The sequence below is a fragment of the Puma concolor genome, chromosome C1 (assembly GCF_028749965.1).
Source record: "Puma concolor isolate L17-30 chromosome C1, mPumCon1.1.hap2, whole genome shotgun sequence".
NCBI classification, from domain to species: domain Eukaryota; kingdom Metazoa; phylum Chordata; class Mammalia; order Carnivora; family Felidae; genus Puma; species Puma concolor.
Genome location: NC_141674.1, coordinates 204,931,620 through 204,946,442, shown reverse-complemented (window position 1 = coordinate 204,946,442; position 14,823 = coordinate 204,931,620). Strand labels below are relative to the sequence as shown.

General features: G+C 58.2%; 1 protein-coding gene across 9 annotated transcripts in view; it reads right to left on the bottom strand.

The window, feature by feature from the left end:
* The window catches only part of SPEG (striated muscle enriched protein kinase), a 56,882-nt gene that overhangs the window by 3,184 nt on the left and 38,875 nt on the right, over window positions 1–14,823 (bottom strand). For all 9 annotated transcript variants that reach the window (XM_086719715.1, XM_086719717.1, XM_086719709.1 and 6 more), the window contains 19 exons: window positions 13,856–13,968; window positions 13,243–13,411; window positions 12,896–12,992; window positions 12,570–12,770; window positions 11,204–11,261; window positions 10,543–10,620; window positions 10,258–10,436; window positions 9,677–9,703; window positions 8,841–8,993; window positions 8,614–8,656; window positions 7,598–7,666; window positions 5,356–7,330; window positions 4,942–5,073; window positions 2,281–2,397; window positions 1,973–2,140; window positions 1,738–1,860; window positions 1,411–1,578; window positions 708–1,323; window positions 12–251 (listed from right to left, as the gene is read on the bottom strand). In XM_086719715.1, coding sequence (XP_086575841.1) covers window positions 12–251; window positions 708–1,323; window positions 1,411–1,578; window positions 1,738–1,860; window positions 1,973–2,140; window positions 2,281–2,397; window positions 4,942–5,073; window positions 5,356–7,330; window positions 7,598–7,666; window positions 8,614–8,656; window positions 8,841–8,993; window positions 9,677–9,703; window positions 10,258–10,436; window positions 10,543–10,620; window positions 11,204–11,261; window positions 12,570–12,770; window positions 12,896–12,992; window positions 13,243–13,411; window positions 13,856–13,968 — 4,726 coding nt within the window. The remainder of the gene's footprint in view (window positions 1–11; window positions 252–707; window positions 1,324–1,410; window positions 1,579–1,737; window positions 1,861–1,972; window positions 2,141–2,280; window positions 2,398–4,941; window positions 5,074–5,355; window positions 7,331–7,597; window positions 7,667–8,613; window positions 8,657–8,840; window positions 8,994–9,676; window positions 9,704–10,257; window positions 10,437–10,542; window positions 10,621–11,203; window positions 11,262–12,569; window positions 12,771–12,895; window positions 12,993–13,242; window positions 13,412–13,855; window positions 13,969–14,823) is intronic.

The following is a 14,823-nucleotide window of genomic DNA, read 5'->3' as shown; positions in this document are numbered from 1 at the left end:
CGCCGGGTTACCTGTCGCTGAGCCCACAGAGGAGCTCCCGGTTCCCGCAGCTCTCAGCGATGAGCACAAGGTAACGCGGGGTGATGTAGGCCTCGTGCAGGGACATGAGCCGTTCGTGGTGCAATGTCCGCAGCACTTCGTACTCCTGCAGGACGCGCCGCTTGCCCTCAGCCGCGTAGGGCACGATCTTGGCCACGAATGTCCGCCCGGTGGCGTTCTCCCTGCATGCACGCACTACACCGAAGCGGCCCCTATGTGTGTATGGGGGGGACACCACATGATCAGAGAAGAGGAGGTCGGGGAAGCAGGGACCCCCAGCAGCAAGTATGCAATGGTTCTGAGCGTGGCCTCTGAAGTTCAATCCTAGGAGCCTGGATGGGAGTCTCAGCTCTGCCACTTACTGGCTCTGTGCCTCAGGCAAATCCCATAACCTGTCCAACCTCAGTTTTCCTATCTGTGAAACGGCTGATGATAATAATGCAGTCTCTGTCTGTCTCTCAGGGTTGTGAAGATTAAATGGTATCATATGATTAAAGAGCTTAGCACAGTGCCTGGCAGAGAAAATCTGAATTTAATATGCCAGGCATCCAGATCTCAGTCCCTCCCCAACCCTGCCGAGGGCAACCTGATCTTCTCTCTGAATTGCTGTTCCCTACATCCCACCCACTCCCCCCTCCGTCCTCCGTCCCTTCCCCAGACCCACTTGCCTGGCCTTCTCCTCTAGGAAGGTGTAGGGTTTCTGAGGGGGCCCCTGTCGAAGAGTGGTGCCCTCTGGCCCAGGAGAGCTGGGGGGACCACCCACAGGGGAGGTGACCACCTCCTTGGCCGGGCTGAGGCTTCGCACAGTCACCTTGGTGGGCTCGGGAGGGGGCTCGGGGGCTGGGGGCTCAGGGGCTGGGGGTGCAGACACAAAGGAGGTTACCATATACAGGGGAGTAGAGGAAGACGCTGGTTTAACCCCTTGAGGGGTGGAGGCTGGGGTTGGGGTCCCAGTGTCAGGGATGGAAGACTTGGGCTCACTTGGGGTGGCCTGGGCACTGGGTGGGGCGGGCTCTGCTTGCTGGGCAGCCTGCAGACCTCTGTGCTTTCGTGGGGGGGTTTGGGGTGGTGGACCCACGGCCTTGAGGGAGGACAAGGCCTGACTGGGGGGTGTTGGGGGACATGAGGGGCTGAGAGCGGCTGACTGAGGGGCTGGGGGAGCAGGAGCTAGGGTAGGAGTCTGGGATGGGGCCAGTGAGGTAGGAGAGTGAGGAGGCGGGGCCCTGGCTGGCCCTGAGGTAACAGGGGCGTCTTGGTGAGCAGCAGATGGCAGAACTGAGGAATCTAAGTGGAGAGAAAGAAAATCATCACCATGGTACCCCCGGGGCAAAACCATAGTTCTCTGGCCACCCCCCGTCCTGTCCCACTGACCTTGTGTGCCCCTGACGATGACCTTCTCGGAAGGGTTGCTGAAAGGCCCTTGCCCAGCACGGTTGGCACAGGCCACACGGAATCTCACGGTCACACCGATTGGCAGGTGGGTCACGTTGTAGTAACAGTCAGGGATGCCTGAGCTCACAGGGTGCCAGGCAGACTCCCCTGTAGGGCAGCATGGGGGAGGGGCTGAGGCCACAGAAGGGGTGGCCCAAGCTCCCAGGGCTATCTGTGAGGAGCCAGGGAGGGCAACTGTCTCCCGGGACCCGAGCACCTCCCAGCTCCCACCCCCTCTTCTGCCAGCCAGCTTGCCCCGTCCCTCACCATCCACCCGCCGCTCCAGCGTGTATGTGCAAGGTGCCCGGCTATCTCCTGGCTTCCAGAGCACCAACGCCGTGTCCTGGTAGGTCTGGGGCACCTCAGGAGGAGCTAACTTTCCTGGGATGCCTGGCAAGAGGAAGGGAGCCCCAGTGAGCCCCTGTGCCCCAGCTTAGGGACCCTCAAACCCTAGCCCACCACGTGCCATCGCTGCCCCCCTCAGTCCCTGCCCCTAGCTCACGGGCCACAGCCACGGTACAGGAGCTGGTGATGCTGCCCAGGACATTGGTGGCCGAGCACTCATAGAGCCCAGCATGTCGCTTGCCCACCCGGGGGATGCTTAGCAGCTGCCGTCCATCTTTGCAGGACACGATGATCACTGAGGGCTCTGATTGCAGGGACTGCTTGTCTGCGGGCCGGGAAGAGCAGAGGGGGCTGCTGAGTGAGACGGCTCCAGGCCCCCCTCCCCAGTTACCACCTCCCCTGAGCATCCCCTGGCTGTGGGACCACTTGCCTGCCCGCTGTCTGTGACAGGAGTGTTCTCCTTACCTTTCATCCAGGAGATGTGGGGTGCAGGGCAGGCCGCTGGCAGACAGAGCAGGGTGGCTGCCTCTCCCTCCAGCAGCACCTGGTCCTTGAGTTTGATGTGGAAGACCGGAGGGAAATCTGCAGGGAGGACAAAGACAGCCATGGGTCTGCAGGAACCCCAGCTCACTTACCAAGGAGGGAAGGGAAGATGTGTGTGAGAGCGGGGGCTGCCAGCAGGAAGCAGAGTGAAAAGTTGTCCCTTCCCAGTCAGATGTGGGAAGGAGAACCCCAACGCCATGCCTTTGAGAATTTTCTTTAGGGTATCACCTCCTCTGGGTGTAGAACTAGCTTTTTCTTTCGTTGACTATTGAAGATGCTTGGGAGCTACCTCATAATGTTTGTAAAGCGCTTGGAGTGGGGCCTGGAACTAAGTAAGTGTTCTGTAAGCATCTGTTAAGTAAAGTAAAAACAAATATTGGAACACTATGCTGATTAAGATTTTGAAATACCCACTCCTGTGGGGCACCACAGGGCAAGTGAGAGGAGCCAGTGACTTGGGCACAGACTCCTGAGATTGAACATTACGTTCAATCAAAACGCGTCATCTCGAAAGATCCAAAGTCAAGGCAAACGGGGCAAACCCCAGAAGTGTGTCAGCCTCCCCGGCCCCTTACCCCACCTGGGGTCTGGGCACACGGTCCCAGACCTCGTATATACTCCTTCGGGTCAGCTAACTAGCGAGAGCTTCTGCAGGGACAAGAGACAGTATCTGTATGACCTTGGACCATGTTTTGTCTGTAAATTGAGGAAAATCCTAACACAAAGCTCCTAGGCTGCGAGAATTAAAAGAGGTATGGAAAGTGCTTAGCATGTATCTAACATGTAATAAGTGCTCACAAATGTTAGCTTTTATTGTTGTCAGGATTACTATCCTGTTGATATGCCCAGTAGAGGAGCTAAGGCCAGACCCCCAGAGAAATAGGCTGTTTCAGCAAAGCTGGCTTCATAGCTGGCTGGTGAGTGTGTCCAAGCCTGGGCTGTGGATGGGTCAAGGTCTTTGCTGTTGTACAGCCTGCCTGTAGCTCCTTGGTGTCCTGAGGATTTGCATTCCTGCTCCCTGGAAAGTCTCTTTAGAAAAATCCCAATCTGGTCGAGACCAATGCAGGGTGGGGTATGGGGTATACTTTTCATGTGGGAAGAGAGCTGAGGGGTCGATACCCCTAGGAGCCCCAGCTGCTGCCTGTCTAAAGAACCAGGAGGGAGCAGAGGTGGGGATGAGCTGCGTAGGGGAGGGATGATCAGCCAGAGTGGATATCAGGAAAGCAAGCATGACCCCTCCTTTCCCACTATACCCCAGTGTTCCCTAGGAGGGGTCCCACACCGAGGCGCCAACAATGCAAAGTAAATATAGTTTCATCGGTGGCCACCTCCAGGCCAAGTGAGGGTACTGGGGAGAGGGGAGAGGGAGGGGGGCCAGGAGGAGAGGTGAAAGGTGACCCCAGCTCAGCTCTGCCAGCCCCACCTCCATTCCCGCAGAGGCCAGCCCTAGTTGGTAAAGTGGACGGGGGACAGCCTTCTTCCTGCAGGGAGGGGGCAGAGGATGAGGTAAGGGGACACTGCCTCGGCAGAAAATCAGCTGCACAAGCAAAATGCAGCTGGGAGAGAAGCCCCAGTGGGAAGGAATCAGCTGTCCCTGGGCCTCGATGCTGGCTTATCTCTCTTTCCCTGCCTCTTCCACCCCTGCCCCCACCGGCTGGCCTCCTTCCCTCCCCTTTGCTCACTATAGGCCCTGCTGCCTTAAGAAAGACACCCCAGCTCCCCTGGCCAAAGATGGACACAGTCACCCTGCGTCCAGCGGAGGCATGGCTGGAACGGTGCTGAGGAGTTTTATCAGGAAACTGGGGAAGATCGGAGCGGTGACTGATAAAGATCCCGCACACAGCCGGGCTTGGTGGGCCTGCTCTTTTCTGCGTGCTGGTCTGGAAAAGCTGCCCTCCCCACAAAAGGCTTTGCCTGTGGTCCTTGAAGAATGAGCCCTTTTCTGGTGGGGAACTGGGGTGACCCCAGGTGGAGAATACCTCTCTCCCTGCAGCCCCAGGATACTTGGGCAGAGAAACAGACCAGGGCATATGCCGAGTCCCCCACCCCTCAGCAAAGAGCCCTGAAGACTGCTTGTCCCCACACAAGTGCCTTCTGTGGGGGCAGGGAGGACAGGAAGGGGCAGCGAGGGTGTTCAGGGCTCTGGAGGAGTAGAGAATTGGGGGCACAGTCCAGATTGTGGGCCGCTGGGCTGGGAGAGAAAGAATGTCTTTGTACGTACACACATTTGGAGGGGGAGGCTAGCCAAAGAGAGGCATACGTACGGTGTCCCAAAGCCACCTCTGGGTTCTGGCTACAGAGGACCGTGCAGTCCAACTCTCGGCTAGCATGGCTAAACCTGTTTCCTCACCCATAAAATAGGGATGATGATAAGAACAGTTCCTAAACAACGTGGGAAGGTTAGATGAGGCAGCGCTTGTAAAGCACTTACTAGGACACTCAGCATTACTAGTCAACAGGATCAGTTAATGCTATTATTATCGTTGTTTTCCCCACTCTGGGTCCCTTCCACTACTGCCCAGCGTCCTCAAGGACCGCTCCTGAGGCAGGGAGGGGGCTACTCACCCAGCAGGCCTCTATTACCTGATTCACTGCGCACATACTGGTGACCCAAATCCTCCTGGGCAGTGGCAGAGAGGTTTGGCTGTGATAACCCCTTGTCCTTTCGCAGCCGAGAGAAGCCCCAGCGAAGCCGCCTCCGGCTTTCCCCAGGAGCTGTGAAGACCCAGGCCCATAAGCCCTGGCCCAACCAGTGCCAGAAAGCTCCCACCTCCCTGAGGCCCTCAGCCCAGGGAAGTAGAGAACTTCTAGCCCCCACCGCAGCTTGCTCCCAAACCAGCCTCAGCCCCCTCTCCAGGACCTCCAGCTCCTCCTCCCAGAGCCTCCTTCCAGCCCTCCCACCCTCTTCCGGGCTCTGCACCTGTCATCACAGCTCCACCCCACCCCCCACCCGCACGTGTTCACACATTTACCGGCCACTCTGCCCCTGTCCCTCACCCGAGGAGCCGGACGTAGCGCTGGCCTCGGAGCCCAGGGACTCTGCGGAGGGCGTGCTGGCGCCGGCCTGGGCCGCCAGCTGGTTGTGTGCGAGGCCGAGGCGCCGCAGACTCTCGCCCTCCGACGTGGCCCTGCGCAGCCGTCCAAACAGCGGCGTGCTGCGACCCGATGCGCCCCCTGAGTCCTCGCTGCTGCCGCTGCGCTGCAACCGGCTGGACAGCCGCTCGAGCGTGGAGCTGAGCCTCCTGCGCACGGCCAGCACCGGGGAGCCCCGCGCCGAGCTGCCGCCCTCCGAGCTCTCCCCGTCCCCACCGCGGGCCTCCCAGGCTGGGTGGCGCTGCGCGGGCGGGGTCCGCCGCAGACGCTGGGACAGCGACAGCGAGAGGCGGCGGACGAGGCCCGGCTCCCCGACCGCCCTGAGGTCTTGCACGGAGCGGGAACGCTCCGGCCGTCGCACCAGCTCCAGTGGCGTTCCTGCCGGGCTGGGCCGGTACATGCCGTCCTCCTCCTGGGCCCCGCGAAAGGGGCCGCGTTCCTCTGAGCGCGAGCGGCTCAGCAATCGCAGCCCCCGCGACAGGGGCGACTCACGGCTGCGCTTGAACTTGGCCTCGAATACAGCCTCTGACTCTAGGTTCTCGATGCTGCTACTGAGACTGCTACCTGGCCTGCGGGGCACTGTGGGTACCCGGGCTTTCTCGGCTAGCACTGGGGGCAACCCGGCTGAAGGCACGCGCTTCTCGGAGGCTCCCGGAGGTGGGGAGGCCACCCGGGCAAACACAGCAGGGTGGGGTCTGGGCTCTGATGGAGATGCCCCAGGGCTCTGCAGGGGGCCCGTCGTGTGACCTGACAGCTGGAGCGACTGCATGATCTGGGCATAAGGTGTGAGGGGGGCCACTGGGGTTTGCGGAGTCACAGAGGGCTGTGTGGGCTTGGGGGCTGGGACCGGCTCCAGCGTGGACTCTGGGGCCTTCTCTTGGGCAGGCTGGGGTGCCAAGGGCTGCGGGGCATCACTGGGTGTGGTGGTAGGAGGTTTCAAAGACTTGGGGACACTGGATTTGGGGGCGCTGGGCCTCGCAGGGCTGGGTGGTTGGGCCTCACTGAGGGCAGACAAGGAGGGAGACTCCTGTAGCCTGCGGGCCCCAAGCCTGGCCACGGGGATCTCGAGGGGCGCCCCAGCACGGCGGTGCCTGCCCCGGGGCTCCGCCTCTCCCTGTGAGAAGCTGCTGCTCTTCTGCAGGCCCCGGGTCTCAGGTGGGGGCTGGTGTCGAGGGGCTGCCTCACTGGAGGCAGCCCGTGCCAGCCGGGGATCCCGGGCACGGTCCCCCAGGCTCTCTAGCAGGGGGCCCCTGAGGCCACTGACCTTGCCATCCTCAGGGCCTCCCCGCAACAGCCGCTGGCGCAGGGCCTGCAGCCTCTGGGCATACTCACCCTCACCCAGGCCTCCCCGGGTCAGGCGGGTGGCGCCCGGGCTGGGGCTTCGGCGCTGCGGCAGCTCCACAGAGGCTGCCTTGTGCAGGCCCCGGCCCGGCTCCCTCGGCCCGGCCCGGGGCAGGGCACTCTCGGCAGAGGTGCCCCTCCGGAGCTCTCTCCGCTGGGGGCTGGACCCAGCTTGGGGCTCCTGGCCTGGGGAGGGGAGGGCCTGAGAGCTGGGGGCCTCCTGGTCCTGAGAGGGGGCCCTTCCCTCCTCCTGCCAGTCCATGGGGGTGGCCATGCCAGCCTCTGGGGCGCCCAGGGCCTCATCCTCAGTGGGAATGTCGGTGAGGGACACCCGGGAACCCGAGAACTCAGGCTGCAGTGGCCGGGGCACTGAGGGCAGCTCCTCCAGCTCTTCCTCCTCAGAGTCAGAGGAAGATGAGAGCCCCCCACTGGGGGGTGGTCTTCTGGGTATGGCTACCCACACCCGCTCTGGGGGTGCCCGCAGCAGCTCAGGGATGGGGCGCAGCACCAGGTGGCACTTGTAGCTGATCTGGGAGCGCTGGAGACAAGGTACTGGAGTCAGACCTGAGAGGGACCCCTGAGGCCAGACTGACCCACTCAAGCCCACCTCAGCCCCAGGGGAGAAGACCCCAGGCAGGCGGAGGGTTGGGGAACGGGAGTGAAACTGGGGGTTGAGAGAATAAAAAGTAGATGAAGACAGACGAGTGGGGAGCGAGGGCACGTGATAGAAAAAAGGCAGGGTTCAAGAGAAAAACTGCGGAGCGAAAAGGTGGAAGGCACAGAGGCAGGGCCCAGGCAAACTCACCTGCCACCTCCGCCTGGAGAGGAACAGCTTTAGATGATCCGTGCTCACCTCTGCGCCCTTGGCCTGTGTCTGCAAACCCAGGAAAGAGGGCCTGAGAAAAAGTCCTCTGCCAACCTAGACCCTCAAGGTTTGGCAACAGAGAGACAAAGTCCACAGCAGGGGACAGTGGACTGGGCAGCATTGAGTCTGGGTTCCTAGGGGTCCCTTCCCCTTAGATCTGTCACAACTCCCACAGCCAAGGTGCCTATGAATGACAAAATCCCTGAACCTAAGTGGAAGGGCAGAAAGTCAGTGGCTCTTCGTGTGGGTTTGGGGCTTACACCAGGGCTCTTACACCGTCTTGGCACATTGGCTGCCCTCAGGAGCCTGCACTTGGGCCCCTGGCCTGGGCTCCACTCCCCAGCTCACCACCTGTCTCACGCAGAGCCGGCGTCCCAGACATCTGGAGCTTTGGTGGGCCAGACGGAGACAGATATTTCCCTCAGTCTCCCACCCAGGTGTCTGAAAAGAGCTCATTTATGATCTGAGAGACAAGGCTCATAATCCAAGGACGGATACCAGAATGACCTCAACCTTCAGTTGACCCAGCATAAGACTCAATGGATGGTTTATTCAGTCACTCTTTCTGGGTCATATGCTGAACTCCACCCCTCTGCCCTGTGGTGCTGGGGTTTGAAGATGAATGAGTGAGAGTTCTGGCCACACAGGGCTCAAAACCAAGAGACCGGTCTAGCCGGGCCACCCACCAACCGCAGTGCAGGACAGAGGCAGACACACAGGAGTGAGGAGGACCAGGGCTGGTCTTGAGAGCCAGGGAAAACCCTGATGACTTTGCTTATTAGCAAAACAGGAGTAACAATGTCTTTCCATGCAGAGCTATTGTGAGGCTAACAGACCATATGGTTATAAATTGCCTCTCGCAGACTATACTGCACACAGTAGGTACTCAATAAATGGAGCTGTTAATAATGTTCTCTCCCCCCACCTCTTCTACCACAACTTTGCAAGAGACTCACTTTGAACCAAGGATGTTCTAGGGTCTCCTCTGCGGTAGGCCTCCTGTAAAGGAATGAAGGTTAAGAAGGGGTCCATCACTCATTCAGAGAGCCAGTCAACACATGGGCAAACAGGGCCTGTAAGGAGTTGAGAGACTGAACATCTAAGGGCAGAGCCTGGGTCAGGAGTGGGGGGTGGCATGAGGGGACTCTGAGGGGTGGGGGGCTCCTCAGGACCCTGTACTCACAGCCGGTCCCGCACCAGCACTTTGATGAGGAAGCCCCGGGCCTCCCTGCTCAGGCTCAGAAATGTGGTCTCCTCGAAGGCCACGTTGTAATTTCGAATGTTCATCAATGTCGTCCGATCGTTTTCCCCAACAAATGGGGAGATTCCCGTCAGACTGCAGAGGCAGAGAGGGCCAGCATGAGAGGTGGGCGGGGCCCTGGGCTGAGGCAGAGACTATGAGGGATGCCAGTGGGGACATGGGGCTGGGGACAGGTGGAGGCCCTGGGGCTCTGGGGAAGGCAGAGGCAGGGTGAATCCGAACAGAGGGCAGTCTTTCAGACTCTTGCCTGTCCTGCCGCCACCCCCCACTGCCAAATAGGTGAGGAGGCAGTACTGCTTTGAGACCTGAGCACCCAGCTGGGCCCTGCACCCATGCTTTAGAGGACCTATTTTGTCCCTCCTCCAGCCACGGCCTGTTCCTGAGGTGAAGAGTCTGTGCCCAGGGGATATGCCGCCCTGAGCCTGAGCCTCTTTCTTCTAGTGCCTGTTCTGAACACTCAGGGCCTTATAATACCCTGCCTAGATGGCACTGAGCCTGCACGGGCCTCTCTCTGTCCAGCCTCCCAAGCATGCTGCTAGCATGACCGCCCTTCACGGAGGAGCGTGGTGGCAGACAGAGCTTAGACTCGCAGCCCGAGGCATCCACATTCATGCACGTGAGGCCCCTGACATTGCAGGGGGGAGAAAGAGAAGGGGTGGGCTGCAGGCCCTAAACTGCTCTCCTGCCCCAGGCTCTGCAAATGTTAGGGGTGGGCCTGCTAGGAGACCATTGGAAACTGGGTGTAGAGGGGTCCTTACCAGAGGAAGGCAACAACGCCCACAGGCCTGTGGGGAAAAGAGAGTAATCGAGGGGTAAGTGGACAGCCCGCCTCCCACCAGCAGTGAGCGGTTTTCTGCTACCGCTAATCTAGTGAGGAGTGTCCTCACTGGGACAAATGGGCACAGGGATGCCTCCTTCCAGGAGGCCTCTCAACCCAGAGGTCTCAAGGTCCCTGGAGGAGTCAAGGGTCATGGCAGGGCCAGCCCAGGAAGCACAGAGGACTCTGGGAGCCAAAGAGCTGCCCTCCCTCACTGCGGGGAGGCAAGATGGCCACAGAGGGGGCAAGATGGCCACAGAGGGGGAGGCAAGATGGCCAAGATGGCCCTAGTCCCCGCACCTAGGGGAGATCAGGAGCCAAGGATGGACAGGGAGGGCTAAGGCCTTGAGTGACTGGGTCAACTCTGACTGATGAGGGGCAGGTAGAAACATGGTCAATAGACCTACTGTCAGAGGAGGAATCTGGGCTTAGTGAGGCTCCTCTCTGCCAGCGAGCAAGACCCCAGCACGGCACTGAGGGAAGAGGCCCTGGCCCACCCGTGGCCCAGTATGCCAGCATTACCAGATGTCAGTGACTCCAGACACGGGGGTCTGATTGACAATCTCAGGTGCCACGAACTCAGGTGTGCCGTATTGGCAGTACTGGGGCTCTCCTGGAGTCAGTTCCTGGGCATTCCCAAAGTCACAGATCCTCACCTGCTCCTCACCCTCTGCGCCATCCCACACCATCAGGTTCTCAGGCTGCAGAACACAAGGGAAGGCATGGGAGCTGAGTGAAGAGGGGGGGATGCCCCACTGCCTGCCTCCCACGGGGGCTGCCTGCTCCCCACCCCCGCCTGCACCTCACCTTGACATCCAAGTGCAGCACATGGTTCTGGTGCAGGTAGCATATTCCCTCGAGCACTTGTTGCATGTAGGCCCTGATCTGTGGAAACAGGAGGCCCAAAGTCCGCGGGGGCAAGGGTGGGGTATTAGGTTTGCTCACCACCAGGGCTGTGGCAAGAGATCAGGCCATGCCTGAGAAGTGGCCTTCAGATGGCCGGCTGGTGGAGGTAGCTGAAACATAGGTTTGGGGTTTCTGAGATCTGGGGCCTCCAAGTACAACTGTATAGGTTGGGCACAGCACAAATATAGGAGCGAGCCATTTACATTATAATAAGTAGAACTGTGCAGTGTACAATTTGTACAGCCCTCCATGGCGGGACAGCAGTGAGACTAAATAGAGTTGAGGTGGGGTGCCTCCCGAGAGAAATATCTGAGGAATGTTTATGGGGGGAAGACTGGGAAACAACACAGGTAGGGGCCAGTGGGCCTACTGAGATTTACAGAGGACTGTGCAAGTCCCAGCGTGGGAAGTCTGGTCCTGCCTGCCTAACAGTCCTCTCCACCACCACCCCTGGCCTATTCATGGGCATGGACGGCATGCCCAGGACCCACCCCTCAATTCTCAGAGCTCAGGTGGGTAACCACGGGTGCCCAACCTGACCCTTACCACCCACTGCCCTCACCTCAGACTCACACACGGTGGGTTTCCTGGCCATTCGCTCCAGCAGCTCCTCTGTGCATCTATGTCCCAGATCAAGGAGAACAGTGACAGTAGGGCCAACTCCTGGGCCCTCCCCGGGCAGTGCCCTCTACCCCTAGAGCTCAAGTCAGATCCTGGCTCTGCACAGAGTTCTCCTTCCCCTTAAAACATATGTAATACTAGTTCTGTGTTTCCACCCTTTCCCTATCATCTGGGTGCATAGATGGGACCACCCTGCTTGAACTCTCATTTGCTGTGGGGTCTCAGGCAAGTCACCCAACCTCTCTGAGCCTAGGTTCCCTTGGGTGGAGAATGGGGATGACATCTTCACTCATACCCTTTCGTTACCTATTTAAAAAGGCCAAGTTAGAGCAGAATTTTGTGGACCATGGATGGAACTTCTTGCCTCTTTTTGAGAATGACCTGTGACATTTAACAAATGGTCATTTTTCTGAGGTTTGGGCTCTTAAAGTGTAGACTGGAAGGCTGGTGTGAAGGATATGGTCACCCAGCTAATGGGAGAGACAAGCTGACCACCTTATCACAGTGTGCCTCTGTTTAAACAGAGCTCTCATGGAAGGGCAAAATCTATTCTTCATGAAAACAACCTTTCAAATAAAACCAGTCCTGATGCTCATCTGAAATGGGGTCACTTCGAAAGTGGATATATTGGATCCACTTCGATATATTGTACTGTATTTCATGTACACGTCTTTTGTTAGCCATGTGACCTTGGATGAGTTACTTAATCTCTCTGTACTTCAGTTTTATCATCTGTAAAATGGGGATAAAAAAATTCCATGACATAGGTATACACGAGGATTAAATAGGTTAATATTGGCAAAACTTAGGAGCACTGCCAGGCACCCACTAAATGCTATGTAAATTTAAGCTAAAAGGGGTGCCTGGGTGGCTCGGATGGTTGAGAGTCTGACTTCGGCACAGGTCATGATCTCTCAGTTCAAGAGTTCAAGCCCCGCATCAGGCTGTGTGCTGACAGCTCAGAGCCTGGAGCCTGCTTCAGATTCTGTGCCCCTCTCTCTCTCTGCCCCTCCCCCGCTCATCCTCTGTCTCTGTCTCTCTCTCTCTCTCAAGAATAAACATTAAAAAAAAAAAATTTAAAAAGACAGGGGTGGGGGAGCTAAAAAGTGTTGTTTTTTTGCAGAAGTCTCCAGACTCTACTCTGTAAAGTTCTGACAAGATGTCTTCAGAACTCCCAATCATCGATGGGAACATTTCCTAATAGGTGGTCAGCACCTCCTAAAGGTCAATGGGACCACTTTGTAAAGTATAAAACATGTTGCTAATTGGCCACGTGTCCCCTACCCGCCCAGCCTATCCCAGGATACAGCTCGGTGACAATGACCAGTCCCCGACGCCTCTCAAAGGCCTCATGGAAGTAGAGGACGCAGTCGTGCTGGAGCCGGGCCAGCAGCCGGGCTTCCCGCCATGCTGATGCCTTTGGCTTGGCCTGGCTGGGGATGAACTTGGCTGCAAACTCCAGGCCAGAGCTTCGCTCCACCACGCGCCGCAGGTAGGAGAAGGCACCCCTGGGTGACGACACAGGGAGGTGAGGGGCTCCGTCATCGAGGTAGCCCTGGCTCTCCAAGGCCTCCTAGCCTCAGACCCAGGCGCCCTTGGCTCCCAGGCTTGGCACTCTCTCCCGGCCCCACACCTGCCGATCTCTTGATGGATGTCATAGAAGTCGCTGAGTCTCCTTCCTCGCTGTTCCTCGGCCTCCCCGGCCCCCTCTACTTCCATGGCTGTCTGGGCTGGGGAAGAGATGCCTGGTGTTAGGTGGGGGAAGGCAAGAGAGTAACGAGGGCAGAGACCGGTACAGGCAAGGCAGATGAAGGAGACAAAAGAGGACCAGGAATGTTGGGGGCCCGACGTGGGGTGCCGGCGCTGGAAGATAGTGGTGGTTTAAGAGGGAAGAGCCTGGTGAGTGGTTCCTGGCTGGGGGCTCACATGGCATTCCCGAGAACAAGCATTCTGCCTTTCTCCCTTCGCACTCCAGCCCACCTGAACGCACAGCCAACTCTGCTTTGCAGGAGACTTCGCCAGCCAGGTTCCGTGCAGTGCAGGTATAGACGCCTCCATCCTGGGTCCCTGTGCTGAGCACCACCAGGGAGCACTCGCTCTCTTCATACACGAAGCTCACATGGCTACTCTCGGTCAGCAGCACCTCGTCCTGCAGAGTTGGCCGTCACCTCCAGCCCAGGCCTGGCTTTACCTCTACCTGGGACCCACCTTTATCTCCATGACTGAGACCCAGTCTCAGCCCTACCTCAAGTGCCAGGAACACTCCTACCCCACGGCTCGATATTATCGCTGCCCCAGGGGCCTTGCTCCCTTCAGCACCCGAAACTGGCTCCACTTTATTTCCCAGTAATAGCCCTGCACCACCCAGTTAGTCCCCTGGTTCCTGAAACACCCACGATTGTCACACGGCACCCTGGGTCCCATTTTCTTCTCCTAGCCACACCTCTGGCAGCACCTTTGTTCTTCTCTGTCCAGGCTCCCCTCCTCCTAATGTTGCCAAGACCCCTCCTGTCCAGAAATCCCTCCTCCCTCACCCTCAGGCTCCCAGCCAGCCCCATGCTAGGACTCCCTGAGGCCTCTGTCACCCTCTGACCTTGTACCACATGATGTCTGGCAGTGGTTTCCCCTCAACCACTACAGCAAAGCGTGCGGTTTCCCCAGCCCCGACCTCCACGTCCTCCATGATGGACTCAAATCGAGGGGCCTCTGAAATACACAGGGGTGGGGTGAGGAAGGGAAGGTGACAACACTGAGATCACGAGGGCGTGCCTTTTCAGTCCCTCTCCAAGCCCTCCCTCCCTCAGTGACAGGCTCAGGCAGAACACCAGAAGCCCCTACACCCCAGCACCCCACCCACCGGGGTCTCAAACTCGGCCCCTGGGAACACCAGAGTTCCTTGCCTGTAAATCCATATGTGATGTTCTACAAATCCCAGAAAACCTAAGCCAGAGGGTGCAGCCTTGCTTTGCTGGACCCTCAGTGTTCATTTGCCAGCTCTGAAACTAGGAGATTTTGACACACAAAAGAAATCTGGATTTCCTGCCTCTCTTGAAAAAATCAGGATTGGCCATGCTGAGTGAGCCTCTTCCCTCACTGCATTAATGGGCTGGCGCAGAGTGGCTCGATGCTGCCCCCTGTGGGTGACCGCCCTTCTGCACAGCCCTACCTCGGGCTTTACTGTCCTGGGCCCCGGAAGGCAGCTCAGGCTGTGACCCTGAATTAAATTTGCGGATGGCATTGCCCGTATCTTGACGTTTTCTCTCTAAATCTTGTTTAAATGTTTAAAGGGGCCTTTTGCCATCTGGGAGATGACAAGATGAACAAACAGATACCAATCCTCAGCTTTGCTCTCCCACATGTGACAGTGATTTCATTCTCTACGCATATCATGCGGTCATGTTATTTCCTGGCAGAGTGGCTTCTAATTCTTGGAATGGAATTAAATACCTATTCTAGCGTGCTTCACAGAGGAACCTGTGACTTGCCAGTGCCCCACCTCCTGAGCATGTTTGAGGGTCTCAGCTTTAAGAGGAGTGGGAGTGAGCAGGCCCTGAGGGAAGA